The sequence below is a fragment of the Vipera ursinii genome, assembly GCF_947247035.1.
Source record: "Vipera ursinii genome assembly, chromosome: 9".
Lineage (NCBI taxonomy): Eukaryota > Metazoa > Chordata > Lepidosauria > Squamata > Viperidae > Vipera > Vipera ursinii.
In genome coordinates, this window is record NC_139523.1 from 22,909,196 (window position 1) to 22,936,665 (window position 27,470).

Genomic DNA, 27,470 nt, shown 5'->3' on the forward strand with positions numbered 1-27,470 from the left:
TATATATTTTTCTCAAAAAAAATATGAATTAAGTTAGAGCAAGAGATCATCATTCAGAAAACTTTGGATGACCATTTTAATTATGTACTGCTGACATACCCACCGACTTTTGATCCACTATCTTATAATAGCTAAATATACTTCATTTTTCCATGCAACCAGCTAAAGAAATTGGCATGCCTGATCTGTGGGAAATCCCCAGTGCTTGGTTATCTTTTTTTACTGTTGTGCTTGTTTCTGTGCTACCTGTTTGTTGGATTGTTCCAGTTTAGACTTACCAGGCTTCCTTGCTCGGTTGTAGCATCGGGGGTGCTTTTTTCAGGCTTCCAAGCTTGCTCTCATACTGGCAAGGAAAGAAAATGTAAGAACAAAGAGGCCGTTAGGTGGAGTTCCGAATAAAGCACAATCCAGCATATCGAGGAAACTGGTTCAAGACGAATTCCAGTTAATAAAATGACAAATATACAGGCGGTCCTCCTTTAACAATATTCACTGGTTGTAAAGCTTGGTGTCACATGATCGAATTGCAAACTAGAGCTGCCTGATGGGAACATGTCAGGTGAATCCAGATTACTTTGTTGAGACATGTGCTTCTGATTGGTTTCTACAACCAGTGTAAAATACTGGTTCTGATTGGAAAACCCACTAATAGTTTTCTTCTTTGTATATACCAGGGGTAGGCAACCTTGGCTCTTTTAGGACTCGTGGACTTCAACTCCCAGAATTCCTGACCTGGCTCAGGAATTCTGGGAGTTGAAGTCCACGAGTCATAAAAGAGCCAAGGTTGCCTACCCCTGGTATATACCAACAATCCCTGAAACCTCCCTTCCCTCCTTTTTACAGAGGACTGTGGTTATATTTTTTTTAAAATTGTGTTAGAAATTGTTCTACTTTACTCAATGCTTTTAATAAATATGGTTTGTATATCCCATGAAAGCTTATGCTGTATTAAATCTGTTAGTTAAAGCTGCCATTATTCTTTTGAAATTTGTCACAATGGACTAACATAGCTGTTTTTGAAATTAACATTTGCTTTTTGTATTTCTTTATTGCTTTAAGTGATTGGTTTCCATTTTGAAAGCTTTCTGGGGAATGCTGGGATTAAAATATTCCCAATAATAAGAATACATATAAAACATTTATGTGCTGTGTACACTATACCTCTTAATTCAATATAGGAACAAATATAGTGCTGTTTTCAGACATTGTACCAAATTTTTAAAAAACCCTTTGTAAGATCCGATCTGTACACATTCTGGTAGAAAGAAGTTCCCCGAGGATGGGTTCCAGCATGAATCCAAAAGCTTGGAAGAACAAACCTCTGGTTCCGGTGAGTGACATAGATTGGATCCTGCAATATTATCCTGGACCCGTATATTGCCTTCGTTTGAGGGGGGGGGAACACTTTATCAAGTAATTCTACAATAAGCAAAACAGATTCTCACCTGCTGCTGAATTTGAGTTGGTGCTGAAGACATGACTTGTGACAAGCCTTTTCCAACTACTTGGAGTTGCAGCTGCCCTTTCCCAAGATTCAGGCCTGATGCAGAGCTAATGACTCCAGGCTTGGCCTGACAAAAAAACCCACAAGAAAGCAGCTTTATAGCAAATGGATTAAAAGGAAGGAGTTAAAAACAAACACGTGTAGACCTTATTTAATGGCTCCCTTGTTTAGCAACTGTTCTACAACGGTGTTGACAAAGTAATTTTATGACCGGTCCTAGCAGTTATGACTGTCTCAAGTGTCCCTGCAGTCACATGATCAACATTCTGGCACTTAAAACTATTTAAAACCTTCAGGGCCTAGATGCATACGTAGCTTTAATGTTTAGATAACTATAGTCACTGACAACATTCTTTACTATCTTAAAGTCATTAGTGCCTAGCATTGTCTAGTGCAGAGGTAGGCAACCTCTGATCCAGATGTGCTGGCTCAGGAATTCTGGGAGTTGAAGTCCACGAGTCACAAAAGAGCCAAGGTTGCCTACCCCTGGTCTAGTGCTAAAACCTAATGTTCAACAATAATAGCAAAGATGAATGTTTTTGCAAAAATGGGTGGCCAGTTATAACAAACCCACCTGAACTGACTGTTGTACAGCTTGAGGAACACTGGGCTTTCCTTGCCCGGAAGTTGCTTTCCCTCCAGAAATAGTTGTGGAGCTGCTGGAAAATGTTTTGCTCTCGGCAGGAACCGCTGCAGCAATTGCTGGAGAAATATGGTAGAGGAACAGACACACACATACACAAGATTTTAGAATGAGGAAACACTGTCCTCTTGGTTTTTTTTAAGGGCTAATAGCCTAGATCCTACATAATTCTGGAAACAGATAATTTAAATGGGACCAGAAGCAGATTTATTCGCATCTGCTCATGATAAAATATATGGGACCTGCTTGGCACTTTCTTCTACTGGAAATTTAAATTATATGGGAAGGGATACAACTATGTAAAATTCACTCTCCAGCCAATCTTCACCTCAAAGTTCAGAGAGCATTATACGATCTCAAGATGTAAGGTTTTAGACTGATATGAATCCTATGCCAAAAAGAAGACTAAAATCCTGTTGGCCCTTTCTAATCATTGATCTATCGCTCTTATGAAAAACAAAACCTGTGCAGCTTCAGTCTAGTGTTCTCATGGTATGGTTGAGGAATAGAAACTTGGGGTGGGTTTGTACATTTGTACTAGATCAGGGGTCTTCAAACTTGGCCCTTTTATGACTTGTGGACTTCAACTCCCAGAATTCCTCAGCCAGCGTGCCTGGCTGAGGAATTTTGGGAGTTGAAGTCCACAAGTCATAAAAGGGCCAAGTTTGAAGACCCCTGTACTAGATAGACCGACCTTGACTTAAAGCAGTTTAACAAGATTCAAAGTTACAACGATACTGAGAAAAGTGACCTATGACTGTTTTTCACACTCATGACTATCGCTGCTTCCCCATGGTTATGCAATCAAAATTCAGGCGCTTGGCAACTGACTCATATTTGACAGTTGCAGTGTCCCAAGGTCATGTGACCCCCTTTGGCAACTTTTTGACAGGCAAAGTCAATGGGGAAGCAAGATTCATCTAACAACCATGTGACTAACTTAAAACTGCAGTGATTCACTTAACAACTGTGGCAAGAAAGATCGTAAAATGGGGCAAAACTCACTCAACAACTGTGTCGCTTAGTAACATAAATTTTGGGCTCAATTGTGGTTGTAAGTTGAGGTCTACGTGTACAACCACACTGTTATAGAAAAGGACGAGGCAGAAAAAAGGGAATCGTTGTCCCTCACCCCATTCCTTTCAAAAGGTACATGGGGGTACAACTATTAGAGTGGCTGCAGATGGGAAGGAATCTCCTTCAAGTCTCACAACAAACATAAATAGGAATAGACAAGTCAAAAGCAACAGTCAAAGGGAAATGATTCCCTTCCCTAAATTAAAGGACAAGAAGACGTAGAATGCTGTTATCAACTTACATACTGATGCTGACTTGACCAACACGGGAGTTTGTTGCTGAAGAACCGCTGTACACTGTGCAGATTGTCCTCCTCCTCCTCCTCCTCCTCCACTTGTCGTTCCTCTTGGTGCTTGCACCTTTTCAAGCCCAGGAGCTGCTTTGCTTGAACCTGTACTGGAAGACTGAATGGTTGTGGGGACAGGTGTATGGCCATGAACTGCTGGTGCCTGAGCTGGAGTTGTCGTCATTGTGACCGGCTGTCCTTGGCTGCTAACCAACACTGAAGAGGACTGGCTGCTAAACTGGCTCAGGGCGGGTGGTGCCTGGCTAGTGGACGTTGACTGCTTTGTTTGCAGGATAATTCCCTGGGGTACCTGTGCGAGATACAAAGGTAGACAATGAAAAATGAAACCCAAAAGTTATATGCGAAGGATTGGAAAACACACATTCCTTTTGGATTTATCAGAACAAACCCCAAGCACCTGGGAATGTGGAAAGTAATGTTTTCTGAGCATGTAGATTTTCATGGATCACTCAAAAACTATAATACTCACCAACACCAATGGGAAAATGGGTTAAAGTTTCTGGTTAAATCATAGGAAATAGATATTATTCTAGACACTAACTCAAAGATCAGTTTGGTGGTTATAGATAAAAGATTCTGTGTATCACATACAGGACAGCCAGTTTGGTGTAGTTTAGTGAAGGCCTTGGCTAGGTAGCAGGAGACCGTGGGTTCTAGTCCTGCCTCAGGCAGCCAGCCAGGTGACTGTGGGCCAGTCATTCTCTCTCAACTCTGGGAAAAAGGTAATGGCAAACTATTTCTGAAAATACTGCCAAGAAAACTATAGGGACAAGTCCAGGCAGTCTCCAGAAATCAATATTGATTTGAAGGCATCAAAGACAACAAACAGAAAAGCCACCTTTGTCCCCACCATTTACGATGCTCGACACAAGTCTCTCTCAAACAGAAATTTTGCTTTCTCCTGTTTAACTGGTGGAGCAATCCAAGATGAGAACTGACTTTGGATTTTGTTTAAGTCCTTCCTTGCGGTGAGAGTCAGTATGCACAAGCAGCAGCAATACTGACTATTTAGATTCCACCGGTTCTGTCCTATTAAACAGTTTGAAAATCCAACATGCTTAAAATAGAGCAAGCTACATTTCAACATGAGGTGTCACATGACTACCATACCTGCTGAAATCGATCCATTAACTGTTTCTGCTGAGGAACCGGAGCCGGAATGGTGGAGAAAGCCTGGAATTGATTGGAAACCATCTGAAAGCTCCTCTGCTGTTCGGGGGTCAGGTGAAGGGTCTGGGTTGGGGTGGGTGGCTTGATAGGGCCTTGGGCGGGGAACTGTAGCTGGAAATGGGGGGAATGACTATGCGGCACTTCAGAAGAAGCCTGGATCTGGGCTTGCAACCGTCCCTGCCCCTGAGCCTCAGGCTGGGGCTGGAGTTGAGGGGCAAGCTGAACCTGCAATGGCAGGTGCGGAGGGGTCGCCAGCTGAGGCTGTCCCTCCGGCTGGGCTTGTGGGGCTTGAAATGGTACCTGAGGCTGTGAGGGAGGCCGTAGGGGGTGCTGGCTGGAACCGTGAGGGGAGGAAGCAATCTGATTCTGGATCACATATAAGTTCTGCATCTGAGTTTGAGGGGTGCAAGATCGCGACAGGGGTTCAGAAGGTGGCCTGGATAAAGTCTGGGGCTGGGAAGGGGGTCTTGAGTGAGGCCGGGAAGGGGGCCGGGAAAGGGGCTGAGGCTGGGATGGAGGACGGGACTGGTGTGGAGACTGGATCTGGGAAAGGTGAGCGGGCTGGAGCTGGGGGCTTTCCCCCAGCGAGGGATGAGGTAGTGAGTGGGATGGGGAGGCTCCAGGAAGCTTCTGCTGCCCTGAAGGCAACTGAAAGAGAGGAAGGAAAAGGAAGAAATACAAGTAAACGGGCGATAAGTCTTGGGTCATGATACAGCACTCTGGAGTAGCTGGGTACCAGAATGCAATAGCAGCAGTCAAGATTTTGCAAATCTCAAACTCACAATTGTCGACTTATGAAAAAAAAAACTTTATGGGAAAAAAACTTTTTATTAAATAAAAGCCATTCCCCCACCCACCCCTTATTTCATCCCTAGTTCATTCTGGAAGAGATCCTGTGCCACGAAGGGAAGATTTCAAAGGTAGAATACAAAACATTCGTGCTGTACCACAAAGAATACTTTTAGACACCAGCAAATTTTCTTTCAATATGTTGCTTTAAAAGACGTGCCTTTTAAAATTAGGTTGGTGAAAATACGTCAGTATTGAAATAAAATTAAAGTCACCAGGTCTTTGAAGGAACACAAGTTAAAACTTTTTAAAAACTCTCTGCTTTTCCCTCCTTACAGGATTTAAGCAGAAATTTAAGTCCAAAATATTACACTAGAAGTGGACAGCAGCAGAGCTGCTGAACTGGATTATTACATGCCAGCAAGTTTTGAAGGTTTCTGTTTGTTTGCTATTTGATACAGGAGGAGGTCTTGTAGTCCTATGCAAAATACTTTGCTACCCTATCCATCTTTCCTGTTCTTCCCAGATACTATTGAATCAGTCTAATATTAGATAGATAGTCCTCAACTTAGGAGCACAATTAAGCTGAAAATTTCTGCTGCTAAGGGAGACAGTTGTTAAATGAGTTTTGCCTCATTTTATGACCTTTCTTACCACAGTTATCAAGTGAATCACTGCAGTTGTTAAGTTAATAGCATGGTTAAGTGAATCTGGCTCCCCCATTGACTTTGCTTGTCAGAAGGTTGCAAAAGGTGATCACATGATCCCAGGACATTGAAACTGTCATAAAGACGAGTCAGTTGCCAAGCATCTGAATTTTGATCACATGACCACGGGGATGCTGCAACAGCTGTGTGAAAAACGGTCAGAAGTCACTTTTTTCTAGTGGCACTGTAACTTCAAAAGGTCCCTAAATGAACTGGTGGAAGTTGAGGACTACCTGTATAACTTCACTTCCTATTGTTATAACCTTGTTTTCATACCATTTCTGTAATCTATTTTCACGTCAAGAAGCAGTCTCAAACCATTCTTTGGACATCAGCTACGCCACCCTTTTACACCAGGAAGGCACAAGATTTTAAGGATGTGGCAAACATTGCAATACTTTAAAACGTACGGGCTACTATACACGCTGACATTAAGAAAGTCACGTTCGCAAGTCACACCTCTTTAAAATATACAAAACAAATAGAGATACAGGTTTTGGTCAAGGAGAAAAGAACCACGAGCGCAAGGCAGGGAAGACAGGAGAAAAGCAACAAAAGGCGGTAGCAGCAGCAGCAGGTGCACCGCTACCACCAACTCCCAGGGTTAGTTGGAACCAAAAAAGAAGCAAGCAAGAGCAGCAACAAGGAAAAAGACAAAACAGTGAAGGCCACGGAGATCCAGGAAGGGCAAAGGCAGTTTTTAGCACACTTGGCCCACCAATCAGAGGCTGGGATATTTGCCTATTTCGGGACAATGGGAACATTCTCCGAACTCTGGGCAGACACACTCATGGCTCACCTTATCATTTACAGCTGCCAGGCTTTCTATTAAGAGAGATTAAGCTACTTTCTTATCTTGGAACATTTTGGAACTTATATTCTTTTACAGATATCCGGAATGTTTACAATATAAAATGTCATGTATCTTGGCTATCCAGGACTGCATATCGTTACAGTTAGTCCTCGACTGCAATGAGCCCAAAATGTATGTTGCTAAGCGAGGCAATTGTTCAGGGAATTTTGCCTCCTTTTATGACCTTTCTAGCCACAGCTGTTAAGTGAATCGTTGCAGTTGTTAGGTTAGCAACCTGGTTGTTAAGTGAATCTGGCTTCCCCATTAATTTTGCTTGTCAGAAGGTCGCAAAAGCTATTCACGTGACCCCAGGGTTGCAATGGGTCATAAACATGAACCAGTTGTCAAGCATCCAAATTTTGATTGCATGACCACAGGGATGCTGCAATGGCTGTAAAGTGTGAAAAACGGTTCTAAGTCCCTTTTTTCAGTACCGTTGTAACTTTGAACGGTCATTAAACAAACTGTTGTAAGTCAAGGACTACCTGTATCTACTAGGGCTGTACAAAGCATCAGATCTGATTTCAAAAGAGCGCTTTTGAGTGGAGAGAAATGTGAATGCACGCTCCGTTGGCAACTCTTTAAAGCAGCCACACCTGTTTCCACGGCTGCAGCAAAACCTTCCCTACAGCAGCTGCACGATCCAAGAAACAGACCCTTTTAACGAATTGCTAATGAGTGCCACACTGACATTTGCGCATTCCAAAGCCCCTTTTCAGAATCCAAAGAACTGTGCAGTGCTACTCTTTGCTGTGAACTTAATCCAGACATGTCAAACTCGTGACATCACATGACATCGCGCAACGTATCGGGACGGTTTTGCTATTGCCGGCAATGGGGTGGGCGCACCTTCTAGATGACACATCTGGCCCGTGGGCCGGCAGTTTGACACCCCTGACTTAATCCCCTGACTTAATCTGATCTTGTTTTATTATTCAAAGTTTGTAGGATTTGCAGTGTATACTTATGAAGCCCTGCAGTCCCACTCATATCTACTTAGAAGAAATCCTGTTCAACTAAGCAGGTACAACCTAAAAAGACATGCTGATAGATACAAAATGATACCCTCAAACTTCAGATTTCTGGGTAAGTGTCAATTTCTTTTACTTTTAGAAAGAGAATTGGAACTAATCTGTTTTTTTCTTCTATTTTTATAGTCACTTCAAAACAAACATGGTTGCTATTTCCATATTATTTTATCTATTTTGACTCTCTCTGAAAATAAAGATTTGCTTCATGGAACTACAGCAACACCAAGGAAATAAAATAGTGCAGGAAGAAGTGAATGTTTACTTGTCTTGTTTCCTCTAGTTCTTTGAAATAATGTTCGGGTATGAAAGAATTTACCATTTTCAGTCAATTATTTTCAGTGTAGGAAAAATGCTTCTATTTTTGATTGTACATCTATTGCTAGGGGCATTATAAACTTAGATCAGGAGGAGATAATCTTACATTTAAACAGAAATATTTATCCTGGTTGCTAGCCAGAAGGCCACTAACTGCTCTAATGATAATTTCCCCCTTTGTATTATTCATACTACTTCCACAAGGGGGAGACTTCTATTGCAATGCAAGAAATCACGTAACCACCAACACCCAAGCCTTTGTTTTGAAGTGTGGGAGAATACAAACCTAGATGAGAAGCTAGTATTTCCCTCCGTCTCATTCATTCTCTATGTTCTGCACTGAGAATGTGCAGGGCAAAGCAAGTAGTGAAGGGAAAATTAAGAAGGGCAGACATGTTAGACAAGAGGAAGTAAGGCAGGAGAACAGGCCAAAGCAGGGCAACGTTACGGATTTGCAAACAGGTAAGGTCTACCTGGCAAGCCAGTGCCTGCTGGGAAGGGCCAGTCGAGAACTGTGGTACTTTGGAATCCACCGGGAGCAGGTTGTGGTTCTGGTTCAGCTCTCGACTGGCAGGCGGCTGCAGGGCTGTGCCTACACTGCTGCTGACTATCACCGAGGCTGGGACACTGCTTGTGGGGTTGAGTGCAGTGGTGGCTATGCTGTAGATGGGCAGAGGCATTGGCAGATGGGGAGGTACGGTAGACTCATTCATACTGCTCTCCTGCTGCATTTTCAGAGCTGGCGAATAAAATTGCTGCTGCTGCTGCTGCTTCTGTTGCTGGCTCTGATCCTTCTGTAATCCAAGAGATTTAGCATGGACCATCTTCACATTATTTGCCCACCTTTTGCAACGCTGGTTATTGTTTAGATTCACATGTAAAATTTTACCGAACTGAAAAAACTTTAGTAAATTAGTACTCTCCTCTACTGCTTTCCCCGTGAGTACAAAAATCAAGCTTATGTAGGAAGTCGTAGCCTGAAACTGTACTCTGCATAATTTTGTCACCAAAAATCCTTTGGTGATGTACAAAGCTCATCGTTAATGGAAGCTACACAATCTACAGTATATTCACATTCAAATCAGGCTCTGGCCCTTTAAGGAATGCAGTTTCTAATCATAAAGGTATCGGAAAAGCAAACACATCCAGCCCATTCTGTTTACTTGCTGCGTGTAGATAGCCTCCTGAATTTTGACCCAGATAAACAAGTATCAGTATTACCTGAGAAAAGTCATACCCTCACCCTACTAACTTATTTCCCTATTTAATTATGTCTCATCAAATCAGTGTTGACTCTTATTCTTTGTATGTATGACCATTAAGATATTTGCATTTGTTGATTTAAATCTCATCACCTACTCAGCCTTACTCCGATTCTCAAAAGGCTGAAGATTTGCGGGGGAAGATATACGGTTACAAATGACAAGCTGTCAGAAAGAAGTGCTAAGTCTCTGGGGCAAAGTCAAAGAAATAATGAAGTTTGCATTTCGAGATTTGGGAATAGGAAAAAAGAAGCAACACAGAATATAAAAGCTGCCATATTTTTGTTAATGGAAAGCTGGCCACTGCTCTTCACTTTTATCAATTCACCTTCAAATATTTATCTTGGAAGACGAGAAAGTTTCAAAATTAAAGTAATTCAAAGGCTCTGAGTTGTCACGGCCAAAATCTTTCTTGACTCTTTCTCCGCTCAGGTTGGGCTAGTCAATCGGAGCACCCTTCAAGAGACAGAACAGACTAATCAAAGGATCAGGAATAGCTGTTGTGCCAAGAATTATTCAACTTACCTGCTGTAGAAACATCTGCATGGAATCCTGGGAGATTACAGTTCCAGCAGCTGTCTGGCCCAAAATAATCTTTTCAGGACTCGATGCCACCAGGTTAGGGCTGGACTGGGAAGTCACAGGTATTTGTGCCTGTTGCTGAGGTGGTGATGTTTGCTGCTGAACGTTCAGTTGAAGCTGAGAAGGAGCAGAGGGCAGAGAGGTGGACTGGACAGTGAGCATATTGGCTTGGTCACCTGGTAGGAGGTTGGCGCTGGGGGTTGACTGTGGCTGAATAAGACCAGGGCTCTGGCTGGTGGCGTTAGGGGGTGCTTGTATGGTCATGGTTTGGTTGAGGCTCTCAGTAGCATTTAACATAGCCACTGGGTTAGGCAGAGTGACTCCTTGGATAACAGTCTGACCGCTCTGACTGATGGCACCACTGGTCAGTGAGGCCGCAACACTGGTCTGGCTTTGAGTTGTCAGGCTACCAGCAAGAGATACAGGCATCTGGAAGAGAGTCGGTTGGCCCACCTGCCCTGGTTGCAACTGAATAGGTGCAGAAAGAATGTGAGCCGTTCCATGGGCATTCTGGGAGGTGAGTACTTGTCCCAAATTGAGCTGGCTTGCCAGATTCTGGTTGGTGAGAATTTGGGCAGGCAGTGCTTGATTGGTTATTAGCTGCCCACCTGGGCCTTGGCTGGTGATGATGTGAGTTTGCCCGCTAGGATGTGAGGTTGTCAGAATCTGACCACCCATGTTAGCCTGTAATGCCGAGAGCTGCTGAGGGATCTGAACTGTCGATGTTCCAGTGAGTTGGCCTGGGAGAAGGAACTGATTCTGACCCTGTAACATGGCTTGAGGGACGTGCTGTGCTGGGATAACAATGCTGCTGCCTTGATTAAGCAGATGAACACTCATTGGCTTGTTCAGAGTTTGTTGCTGTGGTGGCGGCTGCTTGAACATGTTGGCAGGCAGCCCCGGCGGGAAGCCAGAAAGCACCACGTTCTGTCCTGCTTTGCCTGCCATGAAAGTTAAGTTCTGCTGCGTTTTCTGTTGCTGGAGAGCAGCCTCGTTTTGGAGGGTCAGCGTGGTGTTGTTGGGGCCAAATGGTTTGGGGGTAATCTGGTACAACTTCTGCTGAAGGACCCCTGCCGGTTTGGGTTGAATTGGCGTGGGGGTCCGGTGAATGATGACATTTTGGGCTTGAACAAGTGGGCTGCTCAAGTTCGATGTGACCGTGAGTGGTTGGGAACCCTGAGCGGCTGATACGCTTCCAAACATCGAGCTTCCATTCAGACTGGTAGTGGCCACTGCCGGGAGGTTTTTCTGGATCACAAGACCGGCATTCTGTGGGGATACGCCAGCGGAGGCCAGGGTGACCTGTTGTTGTTCTGGTGCTGTCTGAGTAATATAACTCCCTACGGGCATAGTGGCCACTTGGGAAGGCTGAACTTGCTTAGCAATGATCTGTTGAGCAGGCTGGTTAATTGCCATTACTTGCTGGCCAACTACTTGAATCTGCCCGATGCCCAGTGCCCCGCTCGGGCTCCCATTGGGCAACCCTTGAAGGTTGGAAATCGGCTGGATGGTGACATTTCCTAAGCCGACTTGTTGAAGAAAAGGCTGCACGCTGATGGCTTTGTTGACAACATCAGCCCCGACAGACTGCTGCACCAGCGCTTGATGAGTTAGGACAGCAGGTTGCTGTAGTCCAATGAGGTCAGCCCCACCGGAAAAAATCTGTGGGGTACCATCCGAGGCAGTGTGGACCACTGGTTGGAGCGTAGGGAGCTGAAAAGAACCCAGATCCAGTTCTGCCTCTGCTTCCAGAGTCTGCTCGGTGATGTTTGCCTCCTGCAAACTCTGTTGGAGGATATCACATGGTTGATCTGAATTCTGCAGGTTGGCTCCACCTCCTGAAGGTGAGCCCAGAATGTCATCTTCCAAAAAGTCTAAATCAACACTTGTTGTGGGTTGGCTTTGCTCAGCGTTCAAATGATTGCCAGAGGTTTCTTGCACATGCAGCTAGTGACAAGTGAAAATGAAAGCACAGTGAGAGCAAAATAAACACTAATAGAACAGAATTTGTGGATCTTTCTATGTTCTGTAGCTTTATGTTTTTTTAGTGTATAAGTAACAATTCTATTACTCCAGAATTAGCTATAGAAACGGAGAAAGCTTTTTCCAGAAACGTGTTTTTCAATGAAGATCAGAAGTGAGGCATCGTATTATTTACTGTCTTTCTGCAATGTACATTGTACCAGATTTAGAAAAGTCTAACTGTGATACCAGCATATCTTGTGCTGAAATTCAACGTATTTTTTGCTATTGTGCCTATTAATATTTTGAACTGTGCATCATTTACAAGGAAAGGGGTTGGGATTTCTAAAGAAATATGATCTATACTTTTAAAATGAGGTGAAAAATACATACCCCAGCACCCTCAAAGAAGGCACTGGCTGCATCTCCCGTGTTGTCCAAGAGATCATCGCTGTCAATCTGTTATTAAAATAAAAATAACTGTTATTGTATGTAAAGTTAAAGCTGACAGTATTTGAGGAATTGGACTATCATGGAAAAGAGAGGAAATGTATAACTTTATCTGGATAAGATAATGTTTTAATTCCCTCAGTGGCTAGGTTTCTTTCCTGAAGCTATGCCCATATTTCCCTTATGAGGTGAAATTATCTGCCTCTTCGCTTTTTAGTCAGGAAATAAATAGTTTATCCTCCTGCATAGTAATTTTCCACCATTCAAAGTTTCTGGAGAAAATGACTTGGAGAAAAGTCTGTTCAGGCCATTAGTCCTAAGACTGGCACCATCTCAATTTTCTGCATCACTTTTCTTTTTGAAGGCGTATGAGCCAAGGGTAATTACTGCATAGAGGTATTTGTTAATTTAACATTTAATTTCATTTAAAATGAAGAATAAAACCTTACCTTTTCAGATCCATGTAAAAAATCATTCAAGGCCTGAGGATCACTGGAAAAATAGTTGAGATAAATTTGTTTAACGATGACTAGAAGAATTTAATTTTATCTATTGCCTTCATAGCTTACATTAGTGTGCAACACTGATTTATTGGTATTCTGGCACAATATTATACTTACTATATAGAAACACAAAGTTATATGTATAGGTAAGATAAAAGGATACACATAAACACATATAAAAAATTAATCTCAATTTTTGTTAGTTAGAGTGATTTCTTGGTTTCTCTATTACTTTGGACCACAAAAACAATTGATTCCATTTATTTAGGATTTTACTTCTTAAACCATTGTTTATTTACATGAAACAGATATAAAATATTGTTCTAAAATATAATAACTAAGTTATTCCTCTTTGACCTGTTATATAAAACATTCCTCAATGTTTGTACATCTGAATAATTCTCAGCATTCCAAAGCTAGCTTGATAGAAATTCTGGCATATATAAAGAATACCAAGTTGGGGAAAGCTAGTCTACTATTTTTCTGTATGACTATCCAGCTGTCATTACAGACACAATTCAAAAGCTTCTGGTTCTATTCTCACCTCCAAAAAGCTTAAGAAAAAGCCAAGTGGCATTCAGCCAAATTTCACTTGGAATAGAAACTAGTGGTCACATAGAAGACATTCCAAGTTTATATACCAAGCATGAATGAAAAAGTATTTGGTCGACATTTGTGAAAATTAACAGAAATCTCCAACAAAATGCTTTTGTAGAACAAGAGTGTAAAAGAAAATATTGTATAAATCATGTCAAGAGCAAATACTTACCAAATTACATCTAGCAAGCATCGTCCATCTTCATCATCCATGTCAACTGAAATGAGATATTGGAGTCCACATTTAAAACGGTAAGATACCATATACAGCAGGTAGTCTTCAAACAGTTCATTTAGTAACTGTTCAAAGTTACAGCGGCACTGAAAAAAGCTACTTATGACCATTTTTCACACGTTTTTTTGCAGCATCCCCATGGTCACATGATCCCCTTTTGTGATCTGACCAGCAAGTAAATGGGGAAGCCAGATTCGCTTAACAACCGGATTACTAACTTATCAACTGCAGTGATTCACGTAACAACGATGGCAAGAAAAGTGGGAAAAGGGGAAAAAAATCACTTAATAACTGTCTCCCTTAGCAACATAGATTTTGGGCTCAATTGTGGCCATAAGTTGAGGACTACCTGTAGCATGTAAGATGCTAGTTCAAACTATTATAGCAAGCTTCTATCCACAAAAGCTTCTACATGCATTTCTATAATTTAAACTATGCTAGTTCCAGGGTTTGGGGCAAGTCACCCTCATTAATACTTTTATTAACCTGAAAGAATTTAGGACTTTGAATTAATTTCAGTTTTGCTTCTATCAGTTTTAAGTACTCAGTGCATATTAAAAATGACAGTTGTTGAGAATTGTGGAACTTGGCCAATTTTGCAATCAGACATATGCTACAACTAATCATTTTTTGAAACTGGTAATGCATCCATCCAAAAATAAGAATCGTGTCTTTTTTTCTTTGGTGATAATCTAACTATATTTTATTATAAATACAGTATTATCACCAAAAATTTCTAGGGAAAGACATTTTTCATAAATTTATTTCTTGTTTGGCAAAGATACTATAGTGTTTTATAAATGCTTAAGACAAAAGCAGTATAAAAATATTCCCCATGCCCAATCCAAAGCAGCTCATATTAAGAACTTTCAATTTAAAAATCATTTCAAAATCAGAAAAAACAGCAACCAAACAGATCAATCATTAGAACTTGTTTAACATCCTAGCTCAAATGTCTCGTGACAATATTAGGTATGTTGCCTTGAGTTGACCAAATATGTAAATATATAAAAGGGAAAGGTGGGATAAAATAATATCTGGACAATACCAATTGAATTCATGCCAAGAAAACAACAGAAAAAAATCAGCAACTGTGAAAGAAAGTTCTTATTCTGGGGAAGTAAAGCATTCATTTAAAAACACTTGTTTTAAACATGTTTAATTATCTTCTATAATCTACAGAAAGAATTGCTCAAAGTTCACAATGCTTCTGAAATATTGAAACAAAATGGATACTTAGTAAGATATAACAACTTGCTAGGTGTAGCTATTCAAGGTTCCATAATCAAAGTTTTGAAAGCACACGTTATTCTCTTGGATATATACTCAAGTTTTAAAACTAAAATGTGAATTGGATTCAAGAAGTTTGGTCAATCATAAGTGCATATCAAAATGCAGATAAACACACTATCAATGTTAATCTTAACTAGTACAGCCTGTTTTAATATTCTAATCAAGGAATAGAAAGAGATACACAACATATACATCCAGTGCGAGTGATATAGCATTTGTTGGACTTCATTCAAAACTATGCACAGAAGAATGCTTCAACTTGCAGGCCACACAAAGTGAGTGATGCCAAGTGCAATTTTCTGACACACACCTCCACTTTATCACTACAGAAAACACATTTCCTTGACATTTGAGTTTTGTCTGAAAGACAAGTATCCTCATTACTACTTGGTATAAATCAGGCTGGCACAATACATGGCCCATCAAGAGGCCTTGTGTAGCCTGCCAGCATTTTTTTTATAAGTCAATAAATTCACTGCTGCCGCTGCCACCTTAAAGACATTCTGCTGATTCTCTCCAAGTCTTTAGCCTCACTACCAGGTTGCCAAACAGCTGATCAGAGCCCCAAGTATTACTTTGTGGGTTCATGATTAATGTATCAGTGTCGCCCTTTCCCCAGTCCAAGTTGTGAAAGCTTAGTGTACGTTGTTTCTATTCCTTCTAGAATTCTTGAACCAGTTGTCTTGAAATAGTGTATCTTCCAAGATGGCTGGAATTTTTTTGGCACATTTTCAAAAAAATTAATTTTCAAGCTACTGAATGTTTTGATATCATTAAGTAGCATGATTTTATAGACTGTTTACTGCAATCAATTAAAAAAATCAGAATGATCAAAATATTCTATTACACTTCCTATCAACAATGGTATTTACCTGAAAAAAAGACTGCTTGACATCCCTGGATGGGATTTGTTTCTGAAAAGACAAATTTGCAAAGATCCATAAAAATAACAACCTGGCAATTGTGTTTATTCATTAGCTGATCAAAAGCATGGGGGAACATCTGCTTAGTAAACCAAGTGGAAGTAGTATAAACAAACTTTAAATGCATTTTGCTTTGAAATCCACTGATTTGCTGGACACAGGAAACAACGTTTTTTTGCTGTGAAGAATGTGACCTGTTTATTGTCTTCTAGAGGAAAAAAACCAGTGTTTTTCCACTTGTGTTACACCACAGAACCACTAAGAATGCCTCTAGAATTTAGCACAACAGAGTAATACTCTTCCCCTCCCCATCCTAGAACCTAGAAAGGTTCGCAACCACGGGTCTAGACTAATGTGTGAACACTCTAGTTGGCTGGAAGTTGAAGTCCACACATCTCGAAGCTGCCAAGGCTAAGAAACCCTGGTCTATAGTCCTTGTGCTGGGCTTCAGAATGCGAACAGCTCAAAGCTCAGTTCAACTTAAAGAGTTCCTGCACCTCTCCAATGGAAGAAAGATCCAGTTGTAGTTGCAATAACGTAAGCTAGATAGCAAGGCGGCCCTAATGCATGAATCCCATGTTGTGAGAATGGCAAAGTATTTTTCAAACCCAAATACTTAGGAGAATTCATTTCCAAATATACCATATACTTTTTTCTGTGCTCAAAATCTGGCAGTGTTAACACATGAGGAGGTGTGGACATGCTCAGATACAACAGTCAACGAGAAAAAGCTTGAACAAAAGATTTTGATCTAAAGGAAGACATGCATAGGTATGACAGTAAATTAGGGTATGTATTGAGTAGGTGTCATTCGTTCACACAATCTGCAATATAGAACGTATACAAGCCACAATAAATAGTTCAGAGTAAGACTCTATGAAGCAAGAATGATGTGCTCTATTCTGGAATCAGTGACCCGGATGTTTTTCATGTCATCCACTGAAGTAAAGTCATACCCCCCACTAGTTCCACTACATTATAATTACTTACCTATTCTTACTACCACCATCATTGTCTCTCCTATTCACAACATCAGCCTGATGTATTTCAAATCTTTCCAACATGGGATGTTTGAAGTTGCTTTTAAACTAGAATCATCACCTCTGAATTTCAAATAGAAGCTAAGGAAATTAGCAGATTTTTACATTTAACAGCAAAACAGCTTTTTGGCTGATAGCCTTGCTTAATACAACAACCAATCAGGTCTAATGAATATGAGCTCCCTTTTACTATCAAGTAAGGAATCTCCCTCATCAGAGTCAACATTAACAGAGCAATACCATTAAATTTACTGGAAAAATCCGGACTAAATTAGAAATTACATAATCTGAACGAAAGAGTAACATTGCTGTTTATATCGAACGGCAAGATGAATGTGCATGGTGCCCAATGCACACTTATGCAAATGTTGCCACATCAACACCCACTAACCTGAGGCATAATGAGCGATGCTGGGCGATGTAGCTCAACAATATTAGGATGGCCCCATATTCTGCATCCATAAAATACACACTGTGGAAACATTTGTAGAGCAAAGCTTAGCTCTTGATTTAAACCATTCAGCTTAATCCTTTTACACTTGCCATGTCCTGATGTACAGTAATCATCCCAGTATCTCTCAACCCAGTGTAGGAAAACTGGTCTAAGGGCAAACCAATGTGGAAAAACAAAGATATTAAAGACAGTTCAGAAAAATTCAGAAATTTTAGTCACCACAATTATTTCCTAATATTTTGGATGGATATTCATTAGTAGAATAAAAATATCAATACAAATGTATTTACATTCACACAAAGACAGAATATTTAGATATAAAGGGACTTAACTTGCCAGAACATTTGCCAACTGACATAAAACACCAATCTACAATCTGACACGGATACATATTTCATTTCTTAAGATCCACTTTTTCTTGTATTTTCCTAACTTTTAAATCCAAAGAAATTTCAACAAGCACAGAGCACACCCATTAACACATCCCAGAGGAATTCTTTTCCACTTCATGTGAAAAAACACTTTAAAAACGTGAATAGCAGGCTTGATAATTACCCAGATATTGTATTGAAATGAGAGTTCAGCAAAATAAAAAAGAAAATGTTTGAGACCATGTAACACATCATGGAAAAGTAAAATCTCCCCTCCCCCGTGGCAATTTTCTCTTTTTCCCAAAGCAAAGTTCTGGTTTTTCCTAAAAGTGGCAAAGCTTCCTTGTAAACCAGCCTTTAGCAAGGCAGCGATGTCTCTCTAATAGGGCCTCCTCACCCCAGCATATTTCCCATGCACTGAAACTAAGCAAATCAAAACTTTGGCCGTCAAGTCAATCTGGGTTCACCCAGACCCATCGGTTACACAGCATAGCTAGCAATTCAAGGAGCAGTCACAGAAACATAAATGTCTTTCTTTTGCACAAAGCAATTCCATTACATAATAGTCACGGTTACGTCTCATGTTCGCAGAGACAAAGAAAAGCTGTGTTAAGTATTGCGGAAGATGTGCATTTGGTTTGGTCTGCAACATTTATCTATAGTGAAGCAGACAAGAGTCAGGAGGGGAAGTGTATGTACCCTGTCAGCAGACACTGCTCTTTTGAAAGACAGCAGAGCAGTTGTCCTATGCCAGCCTTCCACAAATGGACACCCTTTGGATGCGCTGGATTCCAGTTCCCACCATTTTCATACTTCCTTGGGAATGATGGGCATTCCAATAATGATCTGGACGAGTCCCTTTGATTTTCCTGGCAAGGTTTTCGGAAGTGGTTTGCCACTGTTTCCTTCCTAGGGTTGAGAGAAAGTGACTGGCCCAAAGTCACCCAGCTGGCTTCATCCCTAAAGTAGGACTAGACTGACGTCTCCCACTTTCTAGCCTGATGTCACCAAGCATCAAATAGTTTTACTGAAAAAGTGACGATTTAGAAAATTCTGGTATCACTCTACTAAAGAGAAATCTATTCATGCATACAGAACTAGATAGGTATACACACACGGAATCCTGAAGACTGTGAATGATGTAATATACAGCTAGAAAACCCTCAAAGGCTAATTGCGTTCAAGGAAGTAAGGATAGCACATTCGAATAGTTCACAATTACATGGGAACATGTCAAATATTAATATGAACAGTATTTTCATTTTTCTATGTACAAAATACAATCAGGATCATTAGTACAATACGATTAGTTAGCACCTAGCCAATTTTGTTTAATAGCAACAGTAGTGATACACCAACTATGATTGCTTTTTTTCCATACAGAAAGGCAATGCTAAATGGAATTATTCCATTTCCAACTGTAAAGCACTGTGTGTGTGTGTGTGTGTGTGTGTGTGTGTACACACATATATGCCACATACTACTATTACTGCTAGCAAAGCCAGAGACTTTTAAACCACTAACTGTCCCAAGATCTATTATAAAACAACTAATATCTGAAGCACCATTTTCTATGAATTGAGTGATCGCTTTTCTCCAGATTCATATTAAAATAACAACATGGCACAGGGCAAAATGATATACAGAAGCAACAACGCACGCCACCAGGCCCCAGAAGACTTTTATGGCAAGCAGCTCTACAGCTCATGAGCCTTGCTGCAGAGAAAACTTTGCGCATTCTCATTTTGCACGTATTTTGAGGCAAGAAAATAAAACGCCGAGACTGGAACAGAAGCCTAGTTTAGTTCTGTTACTAGTTTTCACAGGCACTGCAGAAGAGATGGATGGATATCTTGAGTAACGGTCAAATGATTTCATACTCACTAGTCTTCCATGTGCAACCAAATTTTGGTAACGCCTCTTATTGTATGAACTACAGCAACAGTCCTTAAAGCCAACCAATGGTATCTGCAGCTTATTCAATGCCAGGTTATTTTAGGTCAAAAAGGAACTCAAAAGGAGGAAAGTCATTATGAAAGAAAGGAAGTTGGTTCACGGTAGCTCAGATACACAATACATGGCCAGTTTCTTTCTTGAGTAATACAGATCCCTCAATAAATTATTTTCAGATGCAAAAATACAATCCAGTTGATGTTAAAGGTACATTCTTCTTTATTTTTAATTACTGTACTTTCTCCCTTTTCCTCTTATTCGACAGAACCCCTTGTGACGATATGGCGCCTCCCCAGGAGTCCGCAGACCACAGGTTGAGAACTAGAGTAATTTGTTTCTAGACATCTACAGTCTATATATTCAGCTGTCAAGTAACCACTAGTTTTCCCATCTCTCCTCAGGCAGCAACTTCTTTCAAGGATCCTTCACAGAAGCATTTCTTACAAGTAGACCTTTACTTATGACTGTAAGGCAGCCTGCCCATCATGGTTATAAGATGCGACAATCAAAATGGATTGGTCACATGATCAACCTCATTTTACAAACTTTTGTGGCAAGATACGGTATGTCAATGGCAACAGCTTATTAAGGATTCCATCAGGTTGAACTCAGCTTCTGATGACTACATGAACACGGTTGTGTTATAAATGTGAGACAGGCAGCTATATAAATATGATAAATAAATAAAATACCACTTCCATTTTGTTGTTGAATAGCCACTGGTGTTGTTGTCACTGTCTTGGTTGGGGGCATTTTTGTTTTTCCAGTCTAACCTGCATCCCTGAAATTTCCATGTCATCTCCAAATGAATTACTAATCGCTCTGCTCCTTCTTAGCTTTTGAGATCAGTCAAGGGTGACTATTGTGTTGTCATTTTCTAAGCCATCCAGCTAATAAAGGAAGCCGAATTCGTAGGACCAAAACACTTTTTATTGGCCATATTTTTAATTCCATCTCCATCAGCATCTCAGATTTAATAAGATGTTCTATACTTTATATGTCTGCAGAAATTGCAATGTTAAGAGTTGTGCATGGAATTTATTTATACACACACACGCACACACGTACAAGCATGCAATTCTGTGCATTACCTTCAAATCTTTCCCTTCTATGCAGTCTGCAACTGAGAGTCCCTTATTCAAGGCTTATCTGCGATAAATACTTTTTCAGAAGAAGTAGAGATTCCCTTTAATGATAAAAATCCCCCACATGTATTGAAAGTTAACATAAATACACATATCTAGAAAGACGACAACTACCGAAAAAGGCCAGGTTTTTTTTTTAAAAAAGAGCTCTGAATGGAAAGTGGAACTGAAGACGATTTCCCCCCCCAAGCTTTCAGTTTAGCAATCTTATTAGACTCTACATAAATACAAAACTGGCAGAAAAGCAATACAGCTTTGAAGATGGCTATCCATTTATTACAGCAAGAAATTACAGGAAATATGCAAGCCAAACAGAGGCAAAGAGCTAGCAATATTGCTGTAATATTGCCTTTTCAGTTGAGTAGTATAGTCCATTAAAAATTACCCAGAACGCCACCCCCTGTTTACACTTACATTCACCTATCATTATTTTTACAGCTCTTCTGGAGGGGTTGATGAACAATGAGCAATGCCTGGGGCCAAAAAGGCTTCCCCATTATGAAAACCTAGCATCTGGTATTGTGTGCCAACACATGGTGTGTCGTTCCTCCCCCCCTCCCCCTCCCCTTAGCTTGGCTGGGATTCATGTCCTGACCAATAGCACTAGGACTGAATCGCTGCAGATCTCTAAAGCAGCAAGACTGCCTGCCGAGCGGCAGCAGGGGGCGAAGCAGGGACTGAAATGCCACTATAACCACAAAGGATTCTTGAGAAAAGGGGGTGTCTTTGGCTAGAGAAGGAAGAGATACAACACAGGCTGCTACTAATGATTGTTTTGAGGGGGAAAAAAAGTTATAATGGACAGTTTCAAGGAAGTGCCAAGCAGTTTATGTAAGGAAATTATCTACCTTGAAAATTAGATTGCTTTAAATCAAGTTGGAAAGACAAACAGATTTGGAAGAGATTATAGCTTTTAACGGACTATTTAGGCTTTCGGATTACACAAGACTCCCCAACAAGTCGAATGACAGTACAGATTTCCATTAAGGGACAGGCTCAAGAAGGGGCCTGGAGAGCAGAATACCAATAAAGGAAAATATCTGTAGCTCAGGGTTGAAATGAGGGGTCCTCGGTGTGCTCTCTGAGCTGTTGTTGTTTTCTTGCAGCCATTTCATTACCCAAACTAAGTAACATCACCAGTGCTAGTAGCGATGATGTTACCTAGTTTGGGTAATGAAACGTCTGCAAGGAGAGCAGACGCATGACAGTTTGAACTGCTGGAGAGAAACGGGATATAAATCTAATGAATAAACTAAAAACTTTTGTTTAAAGCATAAACGTGGTTCAATGCAAAATATGTGTACAAGCTCAACTCTTGACGACATGATCCAAAACCATGACCAATGCCGTTTTGTATCCCACATTCGGATCTGAATTCTGACCGAAAGAAATCCCAATAATCCACTTTATCCAGGGTCCTGTGAAGGTGTTGCAAAACCACTTTCTTTACAACCTTCCCTAATAAGGGTGAAAGTTACCTCTTCCAGGGGAACACGGACAACCCTCTCCTTAATGGATGAATTCACCACTGCTAGAACCCACTTTTGTTCCAGAGGTGAACTTCATGGCTTCTCCTATCCAAGAGCGCCTGGGTCACTCTAAATAGAGATGCCACTTGGCTATCTGTAGAAGCAATAAGGGCAGAGAAACATTGGTGATTTGCCATCTTACTGCCACAAGGAAGGCCTTAAGTAACGGGATCCATGGGTTGGGAGAAATTGCACGGGCGCGATGCAGCCCCAAGTTATTCCGAGCAATGACTAGAGTCTCGGATGGGCCATTCAGCGGATCATCAGCAACAACCTCTAGATTGGTTGATTGCTGTCAACAAATTTTAAAAGGAAAATACTCTCAGCATGAAAAATGTTAACAAAGCTAAAAGATGTCACAGTACACTTTAAAATTGTAAGCAATGTTGCATCTTAAACTGAAATAAGGATAATGGCCTCTTTTTGGATAAACAGCACAGCATCTCTGCAGTCGACTGTAAGTCTGAATCAGCCCAAATTTTGTGCGTCAGGGTCACTGCAGCGGCTATAACTTCGAAACTGGGTTGTATATAGCTTTTGAGTGGTCCTTTGTAACTTTGACTTGTCATAAGTCAAGGACTATATGTAAACTAAACATTTGATTTGGGGGACTTGTCCAGAAACTAGACTGTTACATGTTTCATGTAAGAATTAGGGCAGGAACAATTAAAAATAGTCTATAGCTCAGGTAGCAGGACTTTTTGGTACACATGAAAAGGAGAGGAACAGTTCAATTCCAAATCCAAAAAGAAGCAGGGGCTAGCTAATGAGGTAGGGTGCAAGGATTCCATATTCCTAAATTCTTTAAGCATATGCATACAGAGAATGCCTTCACCTTTATGTGACTCTGTTTACCAATCAGAATATATTTGACAGTCTCTCTCCTAGGAGAGTTATAAAGCTAGACTAATTAATGGCTAAAAAGCACCTAGAAGCAACTTGGGAATAAAGGTAATACCCAGAGAGAAGGTATTCTTAGGATGATAGTTCCATTTTAAACTCTAACAACAATGCACAACACTAAGAAAGAAAAAGCATAGCAGGCAGTAACGCAACAGCAAAGTAAACAACACATTTTTATTAATTACCTCTAAATCTGCGCACAGTAAAAAAACATAAACTTTCTGAAAGTGTAATAAACAGCCAAAATGCAAAGCTAACTTGTTCACTAAAGTTTGCTAATAGCAAAGAGACAAGCCCATTTTAATTTATAGGCATAAATGTACCTATGTAGTACCCCTTAACACAGCAGATGCTATGGTGAAATTATATGCCCTTATAAAAAATAAAATAAAAGGTAAGGCAGTCCCTGCGGATTTTACTCTGCAAGTTGCTGCTGACTATAAGGGGTGGCGCTCATCGCCATTTCAAGGCCCTTGAGCCAGGGCTGTCTGAAGATGTTTTGTCGGCCATGTGACCAGCAAGATGCCACGGACAGCAGTTACCTTCCCACCATAGCGGTACCTACTGTATCTACTGACATTTGCATGCTTTCGAACTGCTAGGTCAGGGGTGTCAAACTCAATTTCATTGAGGACCGGATAAGCATTGCGGCTGCCCTCAAGGGGCCAGGTGGGTGTGGCCTGGGTGGGTGTGGCCTACTGGGTGGGCGTGGCTAGAGTGCGTATGGCCTACTGGGTGGGCATGGGCAGCTCTACATCGTTCGCATCAAGGGTGCCTATGGGGGCCTGGGCAGGAGTGGGACAGATCTGGGGGTCTCTGGCAGAAGGAGGGTCTCTGGGCCAGGGCCAAGGCAGTGGGGGCCGTTCCTTCACTGTTTCCAAGATGGCTTCGTGGGCCGCATGAAACCACTTCACGGGCCGGATCCGGCCCCCGGGCCTTGTGTTTGACATATCTGTGCTAGGTTGACAGGAGTTGTAGCGAGGACAGGAATTCACCCCATCACGTGGCACTTGGGTCTCAAACCTGGGCTACTGGCTTTTCAGCCAAAAAGGCCAGCGTCTTCATTGCTGAGCCACTGCGCCTCCCTCATATGCCCCTATAACAGGGGTCTTCAAACTTGGCCCTTTTATGGCACACTGGCTGAGGAATTCTGGGAGTTGAAGTCTACAAGTCATAAAAGGGCCAAGTTTGAAAACCCCTGCTCTATAACATATCCATTTAACCGGAAGTCAGGTTAGGGTTTTATTTTTCAGAAAAGAATGAGTGAAGAGGAGAGGAACAATACTGACTTATGCTACGGTACGTCCTGCTCCTCAACACATTTTTCACAAAGGGCTGGCCTGTAAGGAAAAGGTAAAGACCCCACTGATAAACTGAAATACTTTGTGTTAATATAAAGTCTATACCTTGCACTTTCTACAGAAAGGGGGCTACATAGTTTCAAAAGAATAAGTAGAATATAAGCATGTATCTTCTCATAATTATATAGGTAAAGCACTAATTACTTCATTCTTGAAATCATCCTTTCAGCCGATATTCTCCATTTCTAAGATTTGCAAACAGTCTTGAATTTACCATCCAGTCCTATTTACTTGTCTCATTTCATCTCCCCCCAGTTTTCTATAGTATTTATACTTCCCTTAATCTTGAAACAAGCTACTTAATCTTTTCCCTTGACAGCCACCAATTGATTTTGATTTCTGATTGTTTCACTTAGTGAGCAACATGTTTAAAGCAGCTAGGTCTAATTATGAACTTCAAATTGCTTTTGTTCCTGACAAAATGTAGTATTACTGCAGCATTTTTAAAGAAATCACTGAAGTGTTTCAAATTCAAGGGGCCTTCTCTGCATGTTAAAATATGGGTACCCATAAAATATCATTATGAATTGAATGGACTGCACAATTACTTTTTATGAATCTTCCAAACTTTGATAAAAGTTTTCTCTTACACCCATATTGTCATGGCCAGAGAAAAATGATTCAATAAATATATAAATAACACCGGATTTTGATTTAGTTGCATAAGCTTTAGGTCTGGGTGTACCCACCCTCATTGAGCAACTATTAAAAAACTGAATTAAGTTTGTTCCATTTTCAGATAACTGCCTTTGTTATTTTCAATCCCAGCAACATGGGGGTTAATGTTAACTATATTAAAAAGAAAACACAAGTCGTCTTCATCCTAGGTTAATGAACCAGGCTTGCTTCCTGATGTTATTTATTATATGAATTTATACGGCTGCTCAATTTGTACCTGCAACTCCAGCAGTAGATTTAAGAAAAAATCCAGTGAACTTGAAACGAACAGTAGAGAATAATATAAGTATAAATTGCACTCCAAGCCCATAACGAACAGGCCCACCTGAGATCCTCGACTCATGCCCAGTTTTTTAACGTTACAAAAAGCAAGCTGGGTTGGTCTAGGATTTCCTGCTTGAGCAGGGGGTTGGACTAGAAGACCTACAAGGTCCCTTACAACTCTGTTATTCTAAATTTCAGGGGCTATGCTGTTCCAGAGGGCAGGTACCACAACACACTTCCTCGGTCCCTCAGGTACCATTGTTTGCAACCCAGAGTGTGCACATCACCTCGTCAGACCTGATGAGATATACACAAATAATGTGAAATAATCTGCCTTGCAAATGACCTGTCCCTATAACCTGCGCAGAATGCACTGCAGTAGCCAACCTGGCAGGTGAGCAAGATAGTGAGCAAAGCATGACAGTGAGCAACATCGACTGATTACTTCATTTCATTTCATGCATTACTTCATCAGTCTGGGATAGAAGATACCAGCTGAATACACAGCATACTGATGATATCGAATCCCACACTAGTGGAATTGGCCAAGGGTCATAACCTAACCCAAGGGTCCCCAACCGTGGCAACTTTTAAGATCTGTGGACTTCCACTCCCCAGAATTCTGGGAGTTGAAGTCCACAGGTCTTAAAGTTGCCACGGTTGGGGACCCTTGCCCTTGACCCTTGTAATTTTGTGTGGAAGTTAAACAGCAGAAGGGGGAGTGTAGAACTGAGAGACTCTATAAAACAGAGGCCTGGCGCTGGATCTCTGCCCACATCAATATTCACAGGAGGAGGAAACCCATTGCAATACTGACCCCCCCCAATCCCAGACCCTGTTCAGAAGAACGCCATGATCAAAGTTATCAAAATCTGAGGGATCAGGAGAGCAAGGATGGATGCATCACTCCCGTCATGCTCCCACCAAAGATCATTCATGCAGTCTGACTGCAGGTAATCCTCAACTTATAACTACAATGAAGCCCTACATTTCTGTTGCTAAGTGAGGCATTTGTCAAGTGAGTTTTGCACCATTTTACGAACTTCCTTGCCATTGTTGTTAAGTGAATCACTGCAGTTAAGTTAGTTACTCGGTTGTTAAGTGAATCGGGCTTCTTCATTGACTGGCAAAAGGGGATTTCCTTGACTTGGAACATCAAATGCTTGTTCTCCTAAAGCCTGACTGCTATCGTTTCTGGCCAGTTTCTCCAGAAGACACAGCAAAGTAAGTTCACTTCTTGGGTTTCTTCTCATAAACATATGTGACATTCCCCAGTGGAGTTTTCATGAAAAGAGCTTTCAGAGAGCTGCTAACGTTGCAGCACAACAAAACAGACACAAGACTGAAGGTTCACATAAAAGCATATAGGTCAACTTAGAAAAATACAGTGATTGTGCGTAAGGGGAGGGACTGTCTTCTCCCTCTATTTTGTCATGTCCTAAAGAGCAGCTGATGCAATCTCTCTTAATTTTTTAACTTTAAAAAAAACTGAAGAAATTTCTTGTATTATTTAGTTTGTTTTCATTTTATTTCCCCTCATTCAATGTTCTAACTAATGACTTATAAAGG

General features: G+C 41.0%; 1 protein-coding gene across 1 annotated transcript in view; it reads right to left on the minus strand.

The window, feature by feature from the left end:
- The window catches only part of BICRA (BRD4 interacting chromatin remodeling complex associated protein), a 62,562-nt gene that overhangs the window by 6,803 nt on the left and 28,289 nt on the right, over positions 1-27,470 (minus strand). The window contains exons 2-12 of the mRNA XM_083369403.1: positions 16,153-16,194; positions 13,925-13,970; positions 13,102-13,144; positions 12,596-12,661; positions 10,184-12,187; positions 8,870-9,190; positions 4,642-5,349; positions 3,466-3,820; positions 2,079-2,206; positions 1,446-1,571; positions 279-343 (exon numbers count right to left, since the gene is read on the minus strand). Of these exons, the coding sequence (XP_083225529.1) occupies positions 279-343; positions 1,446-1,571; positions 2,079-2,206; positions 3,466-3,820; positions 4,642-5,349; positions 8,870-9,190; positions 10,184-12,187; positions 12,596-12,661; positions 13,102-13,144; positions 13,925-13,965 (3,857 nt within the window). The 5' untranslated portion in view covers positions 13,966-13,970; positions 16,153-16,194. The remainder of the gene's footprint in view (positions 1-278; positions 344-1,445; positions 1,572-2,078; positions 2,207-3,465; positions 3,821-4,641; positions 5,350-8,869; positions 9,191-10,183; positions 12,188-12,595; positions 12,662-13,101; positions 13,145-13,924; positions 13,971-16,152; positions 16,195-27,470) is intronic.